Raw genomic sequence first — 25084 nt, forward strand, 5'->3', positions numbered from 1 at the left:
AAGAAATTCCATTGGTCTTCTCAGAGCACTCATTTGTCTAATATTGCCTTTGCCTAACTCTACTTACGTGTACAAGGCTGTATTTATTAATGGGCCACAAAGGTCATTTTGCATAGGGCGGAACACATAACAGGAGCAGGATCTGTTTTCTCATTTCTGACTCGGTAACACAAAGAGGGCTGTAGCAGTTGGTCCTGGTTTAGGTAAATGCTTTTCAACAACTAGAAGACCGACATACTCCTGATACAATGATTATCCGACCTTATCACGCATGCAACTGATTTATCTGCGCACCGAAAACTTGGCAAGGGAGAAGGGGTTTATAGACTGCAACAGGGCCATAGGAACGGGCAGCGTCCTTTAATACCCTCACAGAAACACTTTGATCAGACCAGGTTAGGGCTAAACAAAAAGTTTCTTGTTGTTCAACGGTGTGTGATTAATTACAGAAGGTCAATGGAGCTTTATTATACAATCTACACATGTAACTATTAAACGGTGTCGGGTACAAAGGCGCCTATTGTGTGTCTCATCACACAAAATAAGAATCGCTGGTATATACTAGACTTGGTCCATCCACTAAGCATTACATTTTAGGTCACAAATGATTTACAATATATTGATTTAAATACCTGCTCTCCACAGATATGCAGTACAGAGCAAGGCAACCTATTTATAATACTGTGTATTTTGCAAGATATTAGTTTAAATGTATTCATTCATTAACCTAGGTTTGTGTCCTATTTCTCCTAGAGTTCTGCAAGCAGCACACTTACATCTGATCCAGCAGATCTATGCCCTGAAGTTATGTTTTCATTGCATGGTCCTTCTAAAGTGCTGACCAGTATTATGCATTGTAGCCAAGGTTGTATTAGGAGTAATATTATTCCAATCTTTATAGTGAGCTTCATCTTCTCGTTACCACCGGCTGAAAATATTATCTAATCTTGTGGAGGTCATACAGTATCTTCCTATGGCTTCATTGTACTTGAAAATAATGAGTAACATTTGTGATCAGTCATTAAGATTCAAGCATTAGGTCAGTCAGTAAAAAAGTAGCTTAACACAAAATAACCTAATTATCTGCCATGTAGCCACCTGTTAGGGCTTTCTGCTGGTATCCCCACCATGGCGAAGAACTGGTACTTTAAGTATGTTTGGAAGGTTTAAGAGAAGGAAACTTTTCCACCAGACCCCCCTGTTTTATCCATACAAGTTTGAATCCCAGCCAGCATCTAAGATCTTCTAGTCCAGAGCCATAGCATGGTGCAATGGTGCCCTGGGCCAGCAACCCCCACTCCTGGCCCAGATGACATCACAGAACAGCGGCGGGGGAGCAGGAATTCCAATGGACGCATGCTGCTCCTTTCATACCATTGAGGAAGCAACCATGTCGTCCCCTTGGGTTTGCTGCCATGTTGTACGGCCCTCGTTACGGCCCTGTTACAGTCAGTAAACCTCTTCGTCCTTGCCAATAAAGTCGTGTATCGATTCTAGTCAGAGTGAGGGTCCAAGATTTGGGGATGGTAAAGTGGGCAAGGAGGAGTACCCAATCAACACCTCACTGCCATCATGCCCCAGGTCCTTTATCACATGGAGTCACATGGTGCTGACTACACTGGTGACTGACTAACTCATTTCATTGAATGTAATGGTAGATGCCATCTGTGGGAATATTTAAATAGAAATAAAAATACAGATGCACTTCGGGCCCGATGGTTTCCTTACATCTCTACGATAGCTACTGGTCGGTGCATGTGCAGGATCTATACTACGAGATCCCTCGTAGTGCCCCCAGGCCGCAGCATGACGTTTTTGCTGGTGGTGGTGGTGGCAACGTGGTCTGTTTTACAAAACGGATGAGCATCGCTCCTGTTTTGCAGGCACACTGAGGCCAGGGTCAGCGTCCTACAACACAGGTTTCCTGGCCTCGCCAGTGGAATTCCGTCGGCCAGTCTGAGTAAGCTTAGATTTATCCAGATAGCCGATGGCTGCGACTGGTGATATAATGCTGAGTCGTTGGATGCAGCACTGGGACCTGGGATGCCAGCAGGAGGAGTCTTTATTCCTTAGACGCCTCTTGTGGCATTAGTGTATTAGGTGGACGGTATTACACAGACGCTCTGTACAAGGACACTGAGGCTGTGTAATACCGTACAAATAGGAAATCAGGGCATCAGGCCCTTCGTGCTTTATCCAAAACGTAAATGCAATTTTATTACATAGGACAGAAAATTGCTGAAGCCCATGGTTTTAGGACATTTCTGTTATTAAATATTGAAATATTAATGCATATTATAATTGGAAACAGTAAAAAAAAACAAAAAAAAAAAACAGTTCCCTTTTATCACATTTGCCTCGTAATAATACATAGAGGTGGATCCTGTCTGAGTACGTTCCCCAGAACACAGGAGCCTGTAGGCAGGGCGCAATCACGCAATTCAAGATTTCATCCGTTTTGATATATTTTTATATTAAAAAACAAAAAGTTTAAACAGAATTTGATAGAATGTTAATAGTTCAAGTTTTACAAAACATTCACACAAATGGACTTCTGTAATTATGTATATAAATAATTTGTACACAACAAAATATAAAATCTGCAGTCCATACGTCCTTGTGATCATTCACCTGTGCAACACACAATGTTACGGACTTATAGCAGCAGTCTGTGTAGGAACTATAAGGCTGACAATGAAATGAGGCTCTATGGGAGGTCGGTCAGCACCTGGATGAGGAACGGGTAAAGGATATAGGACGCCGTTATCTTGGGACCAATAAAATGAGAATTAGATGAATGAGGCTGATCAGGGACCTACAGCAAATAATGGGATGATGCTTAGAAAAAGCTTTTAGTTTCAAAAAAGTGCTAAGGTTTTTATCTGGTTGGAAAACGCAGAGACGTCGGTGTGTAGGGCAGGGATTAAAGTTACACAAGGAGCCGTTCTATCTAAGCTCCTCTACGGAATATCCATTGTGCTCATCATGGACGGAGACCATTGGCCTTATGTAATAGCCTGTGAAATACAGGCATGCCCGTGATTACGACGAGCTGGCCGCTAATTTTAAAGTGGCAATAATGTAAAAGGCAAAGTCAACCCGGTTTTGCCTTTTAATTTATTGCCGCTTTAAAAATATTGGCTAACTCGCCGGAATTTTGTGCCCTTGCCGCTATCTGACAGGTTATTACATAAGGCCTGATATGCTCATTAAGAATAAATGCAGATTTAGCCTATTAGAAGGGAGAAACTATTTCCAGTGAGGGAGATTAGGTGTTCACATGATTATGGAGATAAGCCAATGACAAGAGGAGTACTCCAACGTAGGGGCTGCTTCCTGCCAGGGTACAGCGCACACTCCTCCCAGGGAATGTATACAATACAAAACGCTCACCCTGAACAGTGGCTGAACACATTAATATTTATGAGTCTGGGTGATAGAGGAAAGTCTGCCACTGGGGTAAGTTAAGAGAGTCAGTGCATGATTTACTCCCTAGTAGGCACACTGATCCCCTGGGCCATCTTCTGGATTTTTCCTTCATTACGTAGAATGTTCCCTTTGACCGTACAGATCTTATCTCTTTGCTCTTTGCTCAATTGCTCAAGCTCGGCAAGTTCTGCCTTGAGAGGTTCCACAGCTGTGTCGGTGACGCTGATGAAAGAATGATACGGTCAGATACAATGTACAGGCGGCATATCTACAGATCAGTGTTTCGGTTTGCCACTATATGGACCTTAATCTAACTTAAGGTTCCGCTGTTCACAATCTGCTCATTAACATTCCGCTGACTCTTATTCCAGACTAGCAATGAGGAAATTTCATAACTGCCCAATTTACAATTCTGACAACAGATAATGACAGCAGACCATATGATCCAGTGGGTGTGGGAATGGGTTAGGCAGCAGCATACAGATCTGTCTACAAACACTTTAGGGGCGATTCAATTGTTAGTGCCGGCGGCTGTCACTGCTGGGCACCAGGTGGAGCAATTCAATTGTTGCTCTGTTTGGGCACGAACAACCGCTGAGGTCCGCATTTCTGCGCGCCTCCTCCTGAGAAGGTGAGCAGAAATGTGCGAAACGTCCGTGATTTGGGCACCCTATCCAGGACTTTAGCCATTGTACACGGCTAAACCCGGTCTGATTGGGCGCGATAACGGGCGCTCAAAAGCAATTGAATAACATTTGGCGCCAATTAAATTGCCCCCCATCGCCTATATGCTATGTGGCACGAGAAGCCTGGCACGACTCAGACGCTCCAAAATTCTCATTGACAAATGCAGCGTAATACCACTCGCAGTGTACTAGAGATGCTGCGCTGCGACTTTATCCGCACAGGAATTTGTATTAAACAGGTACAAAGTTGCAGATGAAGCACAACAGTACTTGGAGTGAGAAAAAGCCGCGGCTGCTGCATCGGCGCCCTTCTTACACAGGTTCAGACTCCGTAGTACACACATGTACAAATGTCGCACATCTAATTGATCAGCGCAATCTAGCAAAGTAGTTTTGTCACTTCCAGCTGTTTTATTTTTGTAAATAAGGCGCACATCTTTAACGAGAAAGACGCTTGGCGCGGCTGAGTAGCCCGGGACCTGGGGCGCCAAGAGTGGTTATTTGCCGCGATGGGAGCAACACTATATTAACACACATCTGGATCATGTGGATCTGAATAATTATTATAGTATGTTACCAATTATATAAACTCTGGTAATGATCAACTAAACCCATTAGGTTCTAATCATGTGAAACATCGAATCTCCATCCTTTAAATAAATGAAACATGGTTTCTTCTATAGTAACTAGCGCCAGTTTGTGGACCTTTCCTGTAATTTAACATCTTTCATTAAACAGCGCTCTGAAAGAGTGTCCGGCTCTGTATCAGGGCCTCTCTACAGACCAGGGAGTGCTGTGATGGCATAACCGCCCCCCCACCCTCCCGCCATTGCACGTGCCACCACAAAGCGGCAGCAGCCTCCATGTCAATGTGCCTCACGATGGGTCATAGCTGTGCCCCCTCCATTGCCCACGCCTCCCCAGTGCCTAGTCCCACACGATGTCCCCGCAGCCCTGGCTATAGCCAGGCCTATACATACAACCTAGCACTTGGTCATCAGAGAGAACTGTTTTGTGGACCTTTCACATGTAGCTTTTGATGGGTTTCCTGTAGATTCTGAACATTCCATGGGATCTGTATTATGCAGCCACCTCTATGAGTGCACTGATCACTAGCCACCTGCATGAATTGCAGAACATGCTGGATCGTTATCGATAATTAATGATACCGTGTTTCCCCGATAATAAGACCTACCCTGAAAATAAGCCCTACCCTTACTTTTGTAGCCCGGTCTAAAATAAGCCCTACCCCGAAAATAAGACCTACCTTAATCTCTTTTTGAGCTGGGAACGCTGTAGAGACCAGCGTTCCCAGTCATGCAGTGCGCGGGTGACGTCATGACGTCACCCGCGGGCTGAGGATCCTGTGCGGCCGCGCCTGCTGGATCATGTTAGATCCAGTCAGCGCGCAAGTGAGAGGGACATCCCGGATGGCGGAGACTCAGGTAAGTACGGTACTGTACTGGTGGGGGATCAATTACAGGGGGGCTTGCACTGCAATAAGGGGGCCTGCATAAAGGACACTGCTACAGGGGGGGGGGGCCTGCATAAGGGGCACTTATACACAAGGGAGGCTGCATAAGGGGCACTGCTACAGGGGGGGGCCTGCATAAGGGGCACTGCTACAGGGGGGGCCTGCATAAGGGGCACTGCTACAGGGGGGGCCTGCATAAGGGGCACTGCTGTCAATGTTAGTTAAAATAAGACCTACCCCGAAAATAAGCCCTATGGTGTTTTTTGGAACCAAAAAAAAAAATAAGACAGTGTCTTATTATCGGGGAAACACGGTAGTAATAGAATAAGTGTCAGGAGAAGTCTATCTGCAAAACTAAACAAACATTACAGTTAGCGCGGACAACGGTCTTGTTTTTCCTTTAGGTTATCATTCTATTGTAGCATTATTGTGTTGGGAAAGTATTTTCGAATGTTAAAGTTATCAGAGTAATCTGGTGAGAAGAGGGAGGACGGCTTTTACAGGCTACACGGCGACATACACAAATACCTCTGCTCCCGCTGTAAAACTTCTGCATGCTCACGGTTCTCCCTTTTCCATGTCTGCAGTTCGTTTTGCATCATGTCCATGTCCTCTTGGATGTAGTCCATGATCTTCCCCAGCGGTAGAGCACTGCGACACACAATCTGGATGGAGCTCCTCAGTTTCTCTATCTCCTTCATCACCAGATCTTTCTCCTTTTTCCTTCCGGTATCAGATACGATCAATTTGTCCTGAAAAACACATAGAAGATACTTCAAGCACAATCTTAAAACTTCAAAGTTGTCGAAGCCGGATAATTGGCTGAGTCAGAAACTGTTTAAAATTAAATCTGCACGATGCCATTTTGCGAATGGTAACAAGACGCCATTTTGCAACTGGCCGCCAGCGCCATTTTAGCGAATCTCACACATAAGTACATACTGCGATGCTATTATTTAGCGTTGTGCGATTCCCACGCAATAGAAAGATGTTAAAAGTCCCCATTATATAAATACAGACAGTTACTGAAACAAATAATATGAACAACCCTGCAAAACATGTACCACAGTGTACTCCACAAAACACGTAGTCGCACAACGCTAAATAGCGTCATACTCAATACCCCAATACTTACACACAACACACTTCCATAAAAAGGTTCCTTAGCATTAAGGTTAATATTTAAGGTTTTATTCATTATCAGTAATGTTGTGAAATACATGTTATTTGATATCTAAGGTTTAGTGCATGATAAGAAGACCGTGTTTGGTGTCATTCTAAACCACTGTCTCTTTGCAGATTTCCGGTTCCATCGGGGAAGAAATCGCAACATGTGTCTGCAAGTTATGGATCATAGAGAGTTAGGAATTGAAATGTTTCCTGTAATGCAGCCAGTCTAATTTGTTATGCAGTGGGAAAATGGACACAAAGAGCTGTTGGAGGCTGGAATGTGACCATACGAATTGACCCATGAACTGTATTGTAACAGAAGAACCAGAAAGAAGAACCAATGGAATCATGCCAACCTGTTCTATTGTATTGCCTATCTCTGTTAGAGTATATATTCAGGCTCTCTGAAACTAGATGCTAGTCTTCTTGCTTTGCTGTTGACAGAGGTTTCATCTTTTATGCCGGGATCTGGGTCCAGAGAGCGTGCGTGTGTAACGACTGCACCTTGTGTCTGTATAATTGTTTGCGCTAATTGTATTTAGATCACAGCGTGTAACGATCTGTTTTTATGGTGAATAATAACTTTTTGTGCTTTGGAACCACAATCAAACTCTGAAATCAATTATTTCTTGTGCGACTCATAACGCTAAACAGCAACAATTTTAGAGTGTATAGATAGGTAGGAATCCATAAAGTAAACAAAGAGAGCGCTGGTCAGTGACAACAATGATAGATCTTGCTAAATATATACGGATGCGGAGAAGTAAAAAAAAAAATAAAAAAAATGAACAGCCGCTGACACTGTAACGTAGCATTTAGAAGCAGATACACCCGCAGTCGCACACAGCATATAGGCATGTCGCACATCATTTTAATCAGCAGAAGCTGATTGTGCACCCCTATTCACATCACTGTGCGAACAAGATGCTTTTGAAGGTAAAAAGTTGCACAAAAATATACTCGGCGCTGCCGAGTCACGCCACAGCATGGCGCGACTGGAAGAGCTATTTAACACGCAAGGAGGCTAGATGTATGAGGACACATCTGTATAAATTGTTCTAACCAATGTCCGAAATCAGTCTCAATCCTAAGCAACACAGACCATCTCCCAACTGTGATCCATATTGCCATGGAGGATATATCACTAAACCTTATACCAACAGGTTTCCAGGGACTATTAGTAGCAGAATGAATAATTGAGGAGGATTTAACCAAGCGAGTGAATAGATCAAGCCTATGCGTTTCATTGTCAAGTGACAACTTCCTCAGAGGCAATCATAAAATACAAGCTGGCTAACTGATCCTAGTTACAATTGATGAATATCTTCTGTCCTCTCAGATTAGCCACCTCTCCTTACATTCTCCTCACCATCGATAAAATCACAATTTCCCCCATCTCCCAAACCTGCTGCCTTGGTGTCACACTTGACTTGGCTTTATAGCTCACACTCAATCTCTCTGCTAGGCCTGTTGCCTCCACCTTAGAAATATTTATAGAATACACCTTCCTATCCAACATACTACCAAAACCTGTATACTCCCTTTTAGCTCTCGGTACAACTTCCACAACCTATCTGGCATTCCCCTCCCTAGTCTATCCTTGCTTCAATCCATCTTAAATGCTACAGCAAGACTGATCATCTCTCTCTGCTCCACATCTCCCACAACGCTCTGCAATTCCCTACACCAACAGAAAACATATAAGCCCTTATTATACATGGTACCAGCTGCATGGCAATACAAGTGCCCTAAATTGATACATGACAAAAAGTCGGACGTTGCTCGTGCTTGTCCTTATTACTACAAATCTTGCAGACGTTAAGGACCCATAACGTGGGCTGCAAATTTCAATGTTTTGATCAAACTATAAACAAACTGTTTTTTTTTGTATTTTTTAACACCCCCTACACTGGAATTCTGTGTCCCCCAGAATCCAATTCAAATGGCTAACCCTCACCTACAAGACCTCAACAACCCCGACATAGAACAGGCGATATATCTATCAGTGTGTACCCTACTTTACCAAGCTTGGCCTCATGATAGTTTGACACTTCTACCCACCATGGTGATGCCCCTAATGAACTGCAAGAAAAAAAAAGGATTTCACGGCAACAAAAATCAATTTTCCAAGATTTTAATATTAATTAATCTTAACGCTGTCAGTCAAAATGATCGCAGCAACCCACTTCATTCACTAACAATATCACAACTTCCAATGCGTGTTCCAGTCTTCCATACATTGCCTATAGATTGTACAGTCATACCCAGGTCTCGTTGCATGCCACAGCTTATTATTACCACCTACATGCACAGTTCTGCTCCACAAGCCGGGCCTTTATCAATGATTAATGAGAATAATAAAATGAGACAGTAGAATTATAGTCACATAACTATCTAAGCATTGCAACTCCAGGCTCCTGGGCACAGGAGTACACTAACTGAAATCTTATTAAAACTATAATTTCTCTTCTACAGCTGATGTTTTGCAGATCTCCCAGGGTCCATATACTGATAGGAGTTCAGCACATTATATTGCCAGAGAAACCACCATTTCTTTTGACACAACTCCCGTCTAGAATACGGTTCTAATTAATTCAAACTGCAAATTGAGTACAGGTGGATAGATCTAATCTGTGTTCATGTGACAGATATGAACTAGGGATTAATGAGCAGCAGATTCATGTTGAAGTGAGCCGAAGACATAACCGATAACATAAATAGCACCACGCTGCTGCAGCGAGAGAAATGTTATATAGCCTGTTGCACACATACTTGTATCACTCAGTGGCCACTTTATCCGGAACACCTGTACACCTACTCATTGGTGTAAATATCTAACCAGCCAATCACCTATCAGCAACTCCTTACAAGAAAGTTTGCAGACATGGTCAAGAGGTTCTGTTGTTGTTCAGACCAAACACCAGAAGGAGAATCAGGGTTTACAGAGAATGGTCCGTAAAATAATCGTCATGACTGTCAGTTCTGTGGATGAAAACACATTGAGACAGGAGAATGGCCAGACTGGCTGAAGCTGATGGGAAGGCGACATTAACTCAAATAAGCATGTGTTATAGCATTGGTATGCCTTAGAGCATCTCTAAATGCACGGAATGTATAAACCTGATGTGAACGGGCGACAGTAGCAGAAGACCACTCCCGACACCTAAGAACAGGAAACGTAGATTACAGTGGGCACACCCTCACCAAAACCGGACAGTTGCAGATCGTACAAAACGGTCAGATGAATCTGTATTTCTGATGCAGCATGCAGATGGTAGGGTCAGACTTTGGCGTATCTGCCTTGTGGCAACAGTTCAGGCTGGCAGTGAAATAGACAGTGCATGGATAGGTACCCAAGATAAAAAATGATTGGCTGCTAACCCAAGGAGCTAACAGTCTAATTACATTTCTGTAAAAATAGAAAGTGACATAGTAACCCGACTGCTTCCATTTGAAAAGCTAGACGATTTTGAATTGTACAAAATTATTGACAGAAGAGAGATGGGAGCGATACATCCGCATGTTACATTGACAGCTAAGGCCAATACAGACAGAAGAGAGATGGGAGCGGATACATCCGCATGTTACACTGACAGCTAAGGCCAACACAGACAGAAGAGAGATGGGAGCGATACATCCGCATGTTACACTGACAGCTAAGGCCAACACAGACAGAAGAGAGATGGGAGCGGATACATCCGCATGTTACACTGACAGCTAAGGCCAACACAGACAGAAGAGAGATGGGAGCAGATACATCCGCATGTTACACTGACAGCTAAGGCCAACACAGACAGAAGAGAGATGGGAGCAGATACATCCGCATGTTACACTGACAGCTAAGGCCAACACAGACAGAAGAGAGATGGGAGCGATACATCCGCATGTTACACTGACAGCTAAGGCCAACACAGACAGAAGAGAGATGGGAGCGGATACATCCGCATGTTACACTGACAGCTAAGGCCACCACAGACAGAAGAGAGATGGGAGCAGATACATCCGCATGTTACACTGACAGCTAAGGCCAACACAGACAGAAGAGAGATGGGAGCGATACATCCGCATGTTACACTGACAGCTAAGGAAAACACAGACAGAAGAGAGATGGGAGAGATACATCTGCATGTTACACTGACAGCTAAGGCCAACACAGACAGAAGAGAGATGGGAGCGGATACATCCACATGTTACACTGATAGCTAAGGCCAACACAGACAAAAACAGGATTTTGGTACTTACCGTTAAATCCATTTCTCCGATTCCACAGGGGACACTGGAGCTTCATGACAGTGGGGTATAGAAGGTGGGTTGAGTTGAGCCTGGCACTTTAAAAATCTACAAGTGTGACTGGCTCCTCCCCCTCTATGCCCCATCAGCCCCAGTTTTAAAGAACTGAGCCCGAGAGGAGACGGAGAACAGACTGAAGAACAGAGAAGGAGAACAGGAAAAGAAACATCCAACATACTGACACACTGCAAGAACACAGCAGGCTGCAGTGATAAACAGTCACACAACGAAAACAGACCAAACTGCAACAGAACTGAAGCAGAACAAGCAACTGAGAACAGGCAAGAAGCACTGGGTGGGCGTCCAGTGTCCCCTGTGGAATCGGAGAAATGGATTTAACGGTAAGTACCAAAATCCTGTTTTCTCCTTCATCCACTAGGGGACACTGGAGCTTCATGACAGTGGGGACGTCCCAAAGCTACCCTCCTGGGGGGGGAAGAGTGCTGAACGCCCTGCAAGACACTACGACCAAAATTTGAAGCAGAAGCCGCAAAAGTGTCAAATCTGTAGAAACGTACAAAAGTATGAACCGAAGACCACGTCGCTGCCCTACAAAGCTGTGAAGCCGAGACACCTCTACGTGCCGCCCAAGAAGTACCCACAGAGCGCGTAGAATGCGCAGAAATGGATACCGGCGGTGGTCGAGCAGAAGCAACATATGCCTGACGAATAGTCGGACGAATCCACCTGGCCAAAGTTTGTTTAGACGCAGGCCAGCCACGCCGATTAGCATCATAAAGGACGAACAGAGCCTCTGATTTACGTAGCCCCTCAGTACGGGACACATAAATGCGAAGTGCCCGAACCACATCCAAGGAGTGAGAATCCCCAGAAGAGTCCGACAACGCTGGCACTACAATCGGCTGATTCAGATGAAAACCCGAGACCACCTTGGGCAAAAAGGAAGGGCGGGTACGAAGTTCCGCCCAATCTTCGTGAAAAATCAAGTAAGGGGAACGGCAGGACAAGGCTCCAAGTTCAGACACACGTCTGGCCGAAGCCAGGGCCAATAAAAGGATCATCTTCCAAGTCAAATACTTCAATTCCACCTCCTGCAAAGGCTCAAAAGGTGGATGACTGAAGAAAAGATAAAACAAGATTCAGGTCCCAAGGAGCCGTGGGTGGCACAAAGGGGAGCTGAATTCTAAGTACCCCTTGAAAAAAGGTCTGAACCTCCGGAATCAGAGCTAGGCGATGCTGGAAAAAAATAGAAAGAGCAGAAATCTGCACTTTAAGCAATCCCAAGCGTAAGCCCGCATCGAGGCCTTTTTGAAGAAAAAGAAGAAGACGTGGTAAATGAAAAGAGGAGGTGGAGGATCCACGACCTTCACACCAGGAGATATAAGCCCTCCAAATGCGATGATAATGCGCTGATGTTACCGGTTTTCTAGCCCTAAGCATGGTAGGAATGACCGACCTAGGAACTCCATGGCTTCTTAGGATGGCGGTCTCAATAGCCACGCCGTTAAACGAAGCCGCCGTAAATCCAGGTACACACATGGACCCTGTTGTAGAAGGTCCGATCGTAGCGGAAGAGGCCAAGGTTCGTCTGCCAGAAGGAATAAAAGATCGGAGTACCAAACCCGACGAGGCCAATCCGGAGCCACTAGGATGACGGTGGACGACTCTCGTTTGATCCACTTGAGAATCCAAGGGAGGAGCGGAAACGGTGGGAACAGGTACACAAGGCTGTACGGCCAAGGGATCAGTAAAGCATCCGCTCCCACCGCTGCCGGATCCATGGTCCTGGAGCAGTAAAGGGGTAGGTGATTTATCCGAGATGCCATCAGGTCTATCTGTGGTTTCCCCCATCTGCAAACCAGTTGATGAAAGACCTCGGGATGAAGGGACCACTCCCCGGGATGAAAATCCTGACGACTGAGGTAGTCCGCTTCCCAGTTGTCGACTCCCGCAATAAACACTGCGGAAATGACCTCTACGTGTCTTTCTGCCCACAGAAGGATGCGACTGGCTTCTCTCATTGCCATCCGACTGCGGGTTCTTCCTTGGCGATTTATGTATGCCACAGCCGTGGCGTTGTCGGATTGTATCCGAACCGGAAGTCCTCGTAACAGAGGAGCAGCCTGTATCAAAGCTCTGTAGACTGCCCGCAGTTCGAGAACATTGATTGGTAAGAGGGACTCCTGCTGCGACCAAAGCCCCTGGAAGTGATTGTCCAGAACCACCGCTCCCCATCCGCGGAGGCTGGCGTCCGTGGTGACCAAGGTCCAATTCCAAATTCCAAAGCGCCGACCCGCTAACAGATGCTCCGAAGCCACCAGAGCAAGGATATGCGGGTCTGGGGAGACAGACGCACCAGCCGATGCATCTGTAGGTGGGACCCGGACCACTGAGACAGAAGATCCAGTTGAAAAATTCTGGAGTGAAATCTGCCGAATTGGATGGCCTCGAAGGAAGCCACCATTTTTCCCAGGAGACGGATGCAAAGATGCACAGATACTTTCCTGGGTCTGAGCACCAGACGAACCAGCTCCTGTATGGCTATGGCCTTGTCCCTTGGCAAGAATATACGAAGTAGAACAGTGTCTAGAATCTTTCCTAGGAACTGAAGTCTCTGGGACGGCATCAACTGAGACTTCTGGAAGTTCACAATCCATCCATGTTGAATGAGAATCTGATGTGTAAGGGACACTTGGTGTAAAAGGACTTCTGCCGTCGGAGCCTTGATGAGTAAATTGTCTAGGTACGGAACTATCGTCCCCCCCCGAAAGCGCAAGTGAGACACCATGACGGCCATCACTTTGGTGAATACCCTGGGAGCTGACGAGAGACCGAATGGCAGGGCCTGAAACTGGAAATGAGCTTCCCTGATGGCAAATCTGAGGAAAGCCTGGTGAGGAACCCAAATTGGGACATGCAGATAGGCGTCCTTGATATCTATCGACACCAGAAACTCTTCTGCCTCTAGTCCCGCAATGACAGAATGGCGAGACTCCATCTTGAATCTGTGAAATGAAAGATACTGGTTCAAGGATTTCAGATTCAGAATGGATCTGACTGACCCATCTGGTTTCGGAACCACAAAAAGGTTTGAGTAAAACCCTTGTTGTCTTTGTGCAGTGGGAACCGCCACAAGGGCCTCGGCCAGCAAAAGTTTCTCGATCGCTTGACGCAAAATTAGTTGCTTCAAGGGATCGACGGGCAAACCTGTTGTAAAATAACGCCCAGGAGGAGTGAAAGCGAACTCGATCTTGTATCCTTGAGATATCAGATTTCGAACCCAATTGTCTGGAGAAGTCCGTCTCCAAACCTCCGAGAAACGCTGGAGGCGAGCCCCCACCTTCGGATTTCCGAGATGGGATGGGAGCCCGTCATGCCACAGGCTTGTCTGCTGGCTTGGGATCTGGACGGCGGGCAATATTTGCTTGACGTCCTCTAGCACGGCCTCCTCGCCCCGCTGAAGACGAACCTCGCGATCGTCCCTGAAATCTTGCAGATGCTCGAAAGGAACGAAAGGAAGGTCCCCTAAACGAGCGACGCGGAGGAGGTGCTGATGAAGGTAGAAAAGTACTCTTACCTCCAGTGGCCAGCGAGATCCATTTGTCCAGCTCTGGACCAAATAAAATATCGCCTGTGAAAGGAAGAGCTTCCACTGCTCTTTTTGACTCCGCATCCGCTTGCCAGGCACGAAGCCAAAGTGCCCGGCGAGCAGAGACCACCGAAGCAGAAATCCTAGCGCCTACCTGGCCGATATCTCTGGAGGCGTCTCCTAAGTATACAGCAGACTCCTGAATATGTTCTGCCAAGGTAATCAGACCTGCCCGCGGAGTGTTGGATCTAAGACCCTCAGTCAATTGTTCCGCCCATTTTTCCACAGCCTTGTTGACCCAAGATCCTACCAAGGCCGGCCGGAGAAGTGCACCCGCGGCCGTATAAATGGATTTCAAAGTGGTTTCTAATCTCCGCTCTGAGGTTTCCTACAATGTAGTAGCTCCTGGAACAGGTAACGTGGTCGTCTTTGACAACCGAGAAACCGAAGAATCCACAGGTGGCGGGGTCTCCCACCTCTTCCTATTTTCCGCAGGAAATGGGTAAAGAGAGAAAAAACGCTTAGGAATCTGGAATTTACGGTCCGGATTCTGCCAGGCTGCCGTCATCTGTTCGTCCAACTGGAGAGAAACAGGGAATGTGACGGCCATCTTCTGTGACCTGGTAAATAAGGAGTCTTCTAACGATTCTGGAGCTTCCTGGCCAGAAATCTTAAGAACTTCCCTTACCGCTAGAATGAGTGCGTCAATACCTTGCATTGCCTCAGGTTCTTGTGAGTAAGTCTCTACGTCTGATTCGTCCAGCATCTCCCCTTCCTCCTGAGACGAGTGATCCGCTGCCGAATCCTCATCCGACTGGAGAACCGCCGGAAGAGCCCTCTTCTTAGATGAGCGACTTACCGTAGCTTCAGGAGCTTTAGACGCAGAACCCATCACCTGAGCAAGGCTATTCACCGAGCGGACTAAATTCTGAGTCCACGCTGGTTCTGCTAGAAAAGAAGGGTGAGATGTGCCAGGTAGATCTCTGGCAGCCTCCCGTTCCCTACGGGAAGCGGCTAATTCAGAAGAAAGGTCCGCCATGAACCCTGCCAAACTATTTATGAAGGAGGGAGTGACAGACTGCGCGTTAGCACTCTCTGCTTCACACGTCTCGCACAGGGAAGACCCTTCGGAGCGAGCATGGGTAAATTTCTTCCTGCACTTAGTGCAGGCAAACAGCTTTTGTGATGCAGCTTTTTCTGTCCTGGATGTCATCATGTACTCACAGACAGGCACCACATACAACTCAGGAATGCAGAAGGAGTATAGGGAGAAGCAGAATTACAATAATAATGCTACTCAAGTATGGGAGCAGACAGAGCAATAAGGGAGGAGCAGAATTTCAATAATAATGCAACTCAGTAACAGGGGCAGACAGGCAATATAAGGGAGGAGCAGTCAATAGGACCAGAAGGTAGTTAAAACCACCTTCTGTAATTACAGACCCCCTGTAGAAGCTGTCAGATTTCTCCTCTCCCCCTCCGCTCAGTGCCTTCAGGGAATGTTCTCTGAGGCGCCACTCCCGTTCAGAGCGCGCCAAACTAGCCCAAAGGAGGAAGAGGAGGAGGGACCTATAAGCTCCTCCTCCTAATGGCCGCCGCTATTGTATGCGCGCGGCATACACTTATGTTCATGTGTCCCCGCACTGACAGCGTGGGCAGGCGGCACGACCGCCGCCAGTGATAAACGTGCCGGTGCCTTTTACACAAGCACCGGCACGCAGAGGCAGGACCGCTCTGAGCGAGCCTACCTAACAGCCAGCGCCGGTGTTCTATCACAACACCAGCGTGGCACTGACAGCCGCGCGCTGTTACCAGACCCAGCATATTATTTACACCTCTCCTGCTAGTCAGGAGAGGTGTGCTACTTACCGGGATGCTGCGGCCAGAGCGCTGGGCAGTGAGGGGAGAGCGGGGACCCGGACACAAGCCAGTGTTAGCTGTGGCGGGCCCCGCTGAGTCTGATGACTCCTAACTGCCTAAAGCAGCCTCCCCTCCATAGGGTGACCGGACACAGGCTGCAGTAGCCGTGTGGTCCCCTCTCTGGCGGCTCCCACGATGCAGGTAGACTGTCACAGTCAACAGTCTGCCTGTCCTCTTGCTTTGATTTTCTTTTACAATTTTTATTTAATTTAAGGGCTGGAGACAGTCCCTGTGCACCGGCTCTACTCGGGCACATTCTAAAAACTGGGGCTGATGGGGCATAGAGGGGGAGGAGCCAGTCACACTACTAGATTTTTAAAGTGCCAGGCTCAACTCAACCCACCGTCTATACCCCACTGTCATGAAGCTCCAGTGTCCCCTAGTGGATGAAGGAGAAAGAGAGTTGGGAGCGGATACATCCGCATGTTGCACTGACAGCTAAGGCCAACACAGACAGAAGAGAGATGGGAGCGGATACATCCGCAAATCACACTGACAGCTAAGGCCAACACAGACAGAAGAGAGATGGGAGCGATACATCCGCATGTTACACTGACAGCTAAGGCCAACACAGACAGAAGAGAGATGGGAGCGATACATCCGCATGTTACACTGACAGCTAAGGCCAACACAGACAGAAGAGAGATGGGAGCGATACATCCGCATGTTACACTGACAGCTAAGGCCAACACAGACAGAAGAGAGATGGGAGCGATACATCCGCATGTTGCACTGACAGCTAAGGCCAACACAGACAGAAGAGAGATGGGAGCGGATACATCCGCAAATCACACTGACAGCTAAGGCCAACACAGACAGAAGAGAGATGGGAGCGATACATCCGCATGTTACACTGACAGCTAAGGCCAACACAGACAGAAGAGAGATGGGAGCGATACATCCGCATGTTACACTGACAGAAGTTGAGAGATAGAAAATTAACTTTTAATACCATATAAAAGGAAACTTAAAAAGGTTCATGTTGTGTTAGCAAATAACCACATATACCGAAGTGACCAAGAGTCAGAGTGCAGGGGAGCCAATGCTTGGGAATAGGTCAGCCCTAATGTAACCTCATTTGCTGGCTGTATCTCTTTCTCCCATGGCAGCTCTTACCTTACTGACCGCGTCAGGTTTTGTCTCATAGTCTTTCTTGGTCTCTAAGATTTTCTTAACAAGGCTGCCTGTAAAATAAGAAATCCGAACATACAATACTGAGATAGAAAGCACACGTGTCCCTACACTCTGGCCAGCAAGGGATGCCATATGCCCTGTCGGGATAAAGCAGTCACTGTCGGCAGCACTACGCTGGCACCACGATGCCGACAAGGTTAAAGTGCAACTTTAGTAGCATGATTCAATTTATACTGCTGACACTGATAAAATGCTTCAAGTAGCATTTTAAAATGATTGGCAATGTGGTGGCGGCATAGTGCTGTCGACAGTGTTACTGCTGACATATTATATATACCCCTAGCTCTCAGCCATAACAGCTACCAAGTGGTAAAAAAACCCCCACAAGAACTAGGAATGTAATAAGGATACAAGCACAGACTCGCTATATATTATGCTACAGCTATTGTAGTACTTGGATACTGAAACAGTTCAACATTTCTATTTAATTAAGTTCTAATGTAACTTTGATGTGACATGAAGCAGAGGAATCCATAGGCATGTATTAGTAGGAGCGTTCTGCACAGCATCATGCATACCTCCCAACATGACCCTCTCCAGTAGGGACACAATGCTCTGGTCCTGGACTTCCCTGGTAATTTATGATTGGTGGAGGCTCCAGGGGTGGGGCTGCAGCACAGTCCAAAATCCAAATAGGGGAGTCACACCAACTGCCAGCGAGTCCCCAGCCAGTGATGTTGGGCAGTGTGTGAAATGACAGTTGGTGTGACCCCCTTATTTGAATTTTGAACTGTGCTGCAGCCCCACCTCTTACCAGGGAAGTCCAGGAGCAGAGCATTGTGTCCCTCCTGGAGAGGGTCATGTGGGGAGGTATGCAGCATGCATGCTTTATGATCCCTGTAACGTAGGAACATGAACCCATTGCACAGCTCTCACCATGCTTCTCATCCCCAGCGAGATCCAGCTCCGGCTCCTGAATAGACAAGACAGATACATATCGTCAGTCACACATCTTGTCTAATCTATCAGAGCAAATACACCCACCTGCCCTTCTCACTCACCAGCTGCATGTCGGGCATCTCCGACAGCTGAGGAGGAGCTTCCTCTACCACAAACTCATGGTCATCATCAGCGTCATCTTTTTGCTTGTCCACAATCACGTTGGATATACCCTTTCCACTGCTGACCCTAAATCAAGATATATGCATGAATATAATATAGGATATAAGGTTAATGCTCGGTATGGCCACTTATTAGTTAAAGGCTCCCCTCCCTTGCCCTAGAACAGCCTGGACCCATTAATCCATGTTCTTTACAGTACGTCAAATTTCGATTTACAATCTTCTACTGTGCAGCTTTGGCGGGCCTGTTCTTAGCCGACAGACCGGGAACCTGCTGTAATCTTCTGCTGCTGTATCCAGGTGCTGGCCGGTCAGAGATGCTCTTCTGCATAGCACTGCTGTAATGTCACTTTACGGTCAGCTTGCACCAGGCTGGCCATTGTCCTCGGACCTCTTTCAAAACTTTTTCGAACTGCAGCTCATTGGATGTTTTTTGTTATCTCTAGAGATTGACGTGTGTAAAAATCCCAGATAGTAGCAGTTTCTGAGATTCTCAAACCATCACGTCTGGCACCAGCAATCATTACAAGGTCAACGGCACTTAGGTCTAAAGTCTTCCCCAATCTGGAGATTGGTTCTAACAATAACTGGACCTCCCGATTATGTATAAATGCTTTATGCATTTAGTAGCTGCCACATGACTGATTAGATCAGTGCATGTGTACCTAATAAAGAGGCCACTGAACGTGTGTGTGACAATGCTACTTAAGGCATAACCCACCTTTCAGGAACAACCACCTCCACGCTGCCCTGCCGTCTCACTCTTGGCGGTGCAGGTCGTGCACTTCCTGGCCGAGGGATCCTCCTGCAGCAGATGGAGTGTTATAAATAGGATGACACAGACACACAGGTACATAGTGACATCTTTTACACAATGCAGTGAATTATTTACTTACAGCTAAACAAGCTCAACTTTGGAGCAGTAACAGAAAGCATTGTTACACAACTAATTATCTACTAAACCTCAACATGGAATGACTTCTACAAACTGAGGCACGGGTCATTGGGTGTAAATACCACGGGAGACATTTATTTATAAAAGTAGTGTACAGGGAACACAAAACGGAATAGCCAAACCCGTCAGTGTAGGGTGAACATGTTGAATTTTAAAAGTTGTAAACTACTACTTCATGTGAATAGTTCCCAATGGTACAAGTTTTCCTAACAGCCACTCACATTATTTACTTAGGGAAGTGTTCAAATACACAATTGCTTTGGGAGCACTTGGAACGCCGAGATGTCCAATTACTGTACATTTTTGTCAGATTATGAAAAGGGCCTGATCCAGAGTTGGGAATAGAGTGAGTTATCTCTCTCAATGGGATGTATTCAGGAAGCAGACGGTCTAAATGCCGACCACCGGCTTCCCGACTCTCTAATCCCGGCGTGGTACTAATGACAGGCGTCGAAAACTAGACGCCTGTCATTATCCATACGCCGGAAGACCAACGCCCGGCATACCGGACGAAGGTAAGCTGGGCGCCGACAGCCGCGCGGAGGGGTTAGGGTGGGGGAGGTCAGGTTTAGGCACTTAGGGTGGGGGTTTAGGGTTAGGCACTTGGAGGGCAGGATAGGGTTAGGTCCCCCTAAGGGAGGGTTAGTGGGTAGAATTAGGTTAGCGATACTTACCTTTTGACGATCGGGACTGTCACCCTTGTCGGGCTGCCGCTGTCGGGATTTGCGGCCGGCAGTAATACCTACTTACACCCCTCTCAACTGATCATCTTGGTGAAACCATGCTGCATTGCAGGTGGGGCATATGTAAAATGTGCAGAGAGATTTAGATTTGGGAGGAGAGTTTCCAAACTGACATCTAAATTGTAGAGTAATAAAGCTGTGCAGTATTTGTGGTCTACATGCAAAAGCAACCAGTATTTACCCTACATGTAAAAAAATGTATGCATTTACACCCCTTGCATTGCAATATGGTTTCTTCAGGTTCACAGTGGAGTGAGATATCTCACTCTATTTCCAAGTCTGAATCAGGCCCCAAGTCCGCACAATACATTGGTCTGGGAATAGGATAAAAAAAAATAAAAAAAAATGTATTAACCAAACGTTGTATGTGTAACAAGCTTTCCATCAGTCCTGCTGCACTGATGGACTCTTTCTAAGAGGGCAGGGCTTTTAGCATATACTATTTCATGACAATACAACAACAAGGAACAAAGGGCCTGATTCAGACCCGGTCGCAAGCGCTGAGCACTCGCAACCGGGTCGATGGTGGCCCACTGGGCATGCGCAGGACGGAGCCCGCTCCGTCGTGCACATACGCGAGCCCCGGATAGTGACGGGCGCTACGTCGCTCCGGGTCTCGCACCAAAGGGGGCGAGCTGTCGATGGTGAGTGACAGCTCGCCCCGTTTGGTAGGCGGACCAGGGGCGTGGCCGGCCAAACGGAGGTGTTCCCGAAGGAACGCCTGCCGTTTGGGGGCGGCCCCACTGACATCACCAGTGATGTCAGTGGGAGAGCTTCCGGCTCTATTAGAGCCGGAAGCTCTCTGGGCCTTGCGGCCACGAGACCCTACCACAAGGGTCTCGTCGCAAGCCCAATGGTCGCGATGGTCTTGACCATCGCGACCATCATCCTGGCCCCTCGCAATAGCTGTAGGTGGTCACCCACAGCTATGCGAGCGGCCAGGAGGCCGCTCCATAAAATAAAATAACGCCCTGATTCAGAGCAAGCGCTCTGTCAGAGCGATCGTCTCTGAATCAGGCCCAAAGGCTTTAAGACTTATGGTAGTATTTTTGCGGTATCCATGCACCAGCTCTGTTATTATGGAAACCACTGATCACTATGTTAAGAGTTTCTGTAGTACACATTGATACTGGACCAATATAACAACACCCTGCATTAAAGTGACAGTGTGTACTCTGAATTTGTTTATCAAGGGAACAATGATCCCTCTCCAAACAAGTGTGCATCACTGACACATGGCAGACTAACGGTTAGGTGAACATAGTGATCCACCTGGTACTACAATACTTTTAAGCTTTTAAATTCAGTTTAACTAAATAGAATTTATTTTAATTAAAAAAAATCAAGTGCACCGGTTACCTGGAGGTAACTATTATGCATGCGTCAGTATCGGATAGAAAGCAGCCTGTAAATTTACCACAAACTAGCGAGTTGCTACATTCTGTTCACTCCCCAAAATGGCTGCCGTCTTGCAAACACAAAGGACACAGCGATTACTGACTAAAAAAACAGGATTTTGGTACTTACCGATAAATCCCTTTCTCCGATTCCACAGGGGACACTGGAGTTCAAGACAGTGGGGTATAGACGGTGGTAGAGTAGAGCCTGGCACTTTAAATAATTTAGAAGTGTGACTGGCTCCTCCCCCTCTATGCCCCATCAGCCCCAGTTTAAGAACTGAGCCCGAGAGGAGACGGAGGACAAAAGGAATATGAGAAGAAGGAGAAGACCACAGAACGGAACAAGACCGACTGAAGGAGAACACAGGAACCCACTGCAGGGAACACATGCAGTCACACAACCATATAAGGACCAAACAAAACGGCAAGTACGCAGCGCTGGGCGGGCGTCCAGTGTCCCCTGTGGAATCGGAGAAAGGGATTTATCGGTAAGTACCAAAATCCTGTTTTCTCCTTCATCCACTAGGGGACACTGGAGTTCAAGACAGTGGGGACGTCCCAAAGCCAACCTCCCGGGTGGGAAGCGCGGAGAACTTGTTGACCCTTCTGCCAAACCGAAGCCGGGACCGCCCAGAAACGGAGGCCCAATGGAAAGGCAAGAGCTGAGGATCAAGTGCCGTAGAGCCAGGAGATAATGAGAACTCCTTGCTGAACAGTCACAGAAATTCCAAAACCTACTGCGTAAATCGAGTGGAAAAAAAAAAACGACTAGCCAGAGAACACCCGCAGATGAGAGGCATCAGAACACTGCAAGCTCAGCTGAAACAGACCAAGCCAGAGCGCAGGGAGCAGAGAACCCCAACCAGAATCCATAGGAGAAGGGCAGGAACACGAGACAAAACTCGAGAAAACAGGAAGCTGCAACAGTCGCAGATAGCAGAATCCCAGCACTGCTGGACTTAAATCATATAGATGGAAGTATATCGATACCAATCTACAGATACAGAGCTGATCCTGTCCACAAACTCCAACAAAGAGTATGCAGGGAGGCAAAAGGCAACACCGAACAGTCACCCTGAACCATCCTAGATGTCCAACTATTACAAGGTTGTTAACCAGCGGAAGGGTTAGACCATAGAAGTCTCCAACGAGTAGAGATCCCACTGGACATGAGGCGGATTCGAGAGGATTGAGAATACAATTCCTTTCAGAGGGTCAGACAGCAGAACAACCCATTCTGAGAACAGAGGGAGAAAACAGTCACTGAAACCCTGCAGCTGAAAAGAAAACCACAGCCACAAACTCCAAACAACTTCCAACATGATGGAAGTGCGTGGTCAGTAGCAACTGCTGGCCCGAACATAGTAAAAAAACAACCAGGATATCCTAGCGGTAAAAGAGCATGGATGCAATAGCCACCCAGGGAGCGCTACCAATATAGGGAAGCATCCCATACAGCAAGGCTAGAGCACTAGGACAACTATGAAGGTACCCGTCAGGCATCTGTCAGTGTGCTGAAAATCTCAACAGATACTGAACAGGAAAACCAACCAACCAGGGCCCCTGCATAGAACATAGTGACTGTCACACTGTAATGTAAAGATGTGCACTAGCCCAGAGATGCGCTTCAGTCCATAACCCCAACAGATTTCAGTAGAATAGTGTCACTAATCTCAATGTTGGAACTATGCACCCACACACCAGGAAAACTCTAAAGTGTAGAGCCACCTGATTAAAATAGTGGATGGCTGCTAGGACAGCAGCTAGGGTGCGGAAGGGAGAATAACGCTATGTATGTCAGGTTGCATGAAATAGGAGCATCTTCCAAGGCATTAGTAAGCTCTTACCTGTGAGCGACCAGAAGCTTTCTGGACGCTATGTAGAATGTCACTGACCTTTTCCATCACACAGTAACCTGCCACGTTAGGTATAGAGTAGCTTCAATGGGCTGAGACCAATGTCTACAGCACGGACTTCAGTCTGGAGATGTGCAGTAGAAAATACTGTAGAAACTAGCAAAACGTTAGTGGAGACAAGAAGGTCGTACAACAGGACTCTATACCTGAGCATGTTCCATTAGGGATGTGTATCCATATAGAGATTATACATATACCCCAAAAACAGTCTGCTAGTGTAAGTATCCTTACATTAACACTTATAACGGTGAAGTGCATATTATGCCCACCAATCTAATACAACCCAGGCCTGACCCTGCCTATATCAGCGGGTGGCCATAGGCCTTCATGTAATTTAATTAATTAAGCCCTGAGGATGGAATAGAACCTGGATTCTCTATGTACTGATAGAAATGTACCTAGGGGCCCTTTAGAGACTCCTTTTATTGAGATATGCGACAAGACAATAATATGGAGTACCAGAATCGATACTGAGAAGGGTACCTATACATAGAGATAGAATGTGTTAGTTATCCCAAGTAAAGAAGGGACATATCTTAGGAAATATTCATACAAGGAATGGTTATAGTATAATATATATACCCACGTACACACCGACAAACATAATTGCATGAGAAGGCAATCTCTTTGAAAGGAAGAGTTAGTGCCAACATAGTAAGTTTACTTGTCAGACTCCTGCACCAGGAGATCAGAATGCCATATATATGTCCTGCATTCTTGGTGTATGTTTGCTTCCAAGTGCGCTACTGGAGTGTAGTTGTAAATAATAATAATAATACGGTCCCCTGAAAAGGGGCGCCGTAGATAAAGACTGACGGGAACAGAACTAACACCCCAGGAGGGTGTAAGCACATATCTTTATATACATGTGTGGACACACAAGAAGGCCCCAGTCATGTATAGGGTCCATACTAGAAGCAATGCCTTAGGGAATTGTGACTATCACTATGTAAGCTGCAGAACATGACTCTAGTTTATAGAGCCACTATTTAATATGTATTGATAAAGCCTACAGTTTCTGTAATTCCCAGGCGGCTTCCCAACCGTGGAGTTATAGGTAACCTAATGATTGTGGAAGTATAGGCATCCTACACACACACACACACATAGATATAGATATATATATATATATATATAAAACACAACCAAATCCCTAGGGAGAGATAGTGTAAAGTGGAGTTTTGTACCAACTACCGCTTCAGGAGAGTCAAGCCTCTAGTTGCAGCATGCTAGGTATCAGACATAAAACTGATCAGAACAGATCCTACCCTTGTTCTTATGGTAAGGATAAAAAGT

The 25084-nt window shown here is 46.5% G+C and overlaps 1 protein-coding gene across 1 annotated transcript in view; it reads right to left on the bottom strand.

Annotated features, from left to right (window-relative positions):
• Nucleotides 1-2189: 2189 nt before the first annotated feature.
• LOC148430941 (intraflagellar transport protein 54-like) overlaps nt 2190-25084 on the bottom strand; it is a 32711-nt gene continuing 9816 nt past the window's right edge. The window contains exons 6-11 of the mRNA XM_088466413.1: nt 19496-19579; nt 18715-18841; nt 18590-18626; nt 17636-17703; nt 6118-6341; nt 2190-3651 (exon numbers count right to left, since the gene is read on the bottom strand). Of these exons, the coding sequence (XP_088322539.1) occupies nt 3486-3651; nt 6118-6341; nt 17636-17703; nt 18590-18626; nt 18715-18841; nt 19496-19579 (706 nt within the window). The 3' untranslated portion in view covers nt 2190-3485. The remainder of the gene's footprint in view (nt 3652-6117; nt 6342-17635; nt 17704-18589; nt 18627-18714; nt 18842-19495; nt 19580-25084) is intronic.

The sequence above is a fragment of the Taudactylus pleione genome, unplaced genomic scaffold, assembly GCF_031769625.1.
Source record: "Taudactylus pleione unplaced genomic scaffold, aTauple2 ptg003102l, whole genome shotgun sequence".
NCBI classification, from domain to species: domain Eukaryota; kingdom Metazoa; phylum Chordata; class Amphibia; order Anura; family Myobatrachidae; genus Taudactylus; species Taudactylus pleione.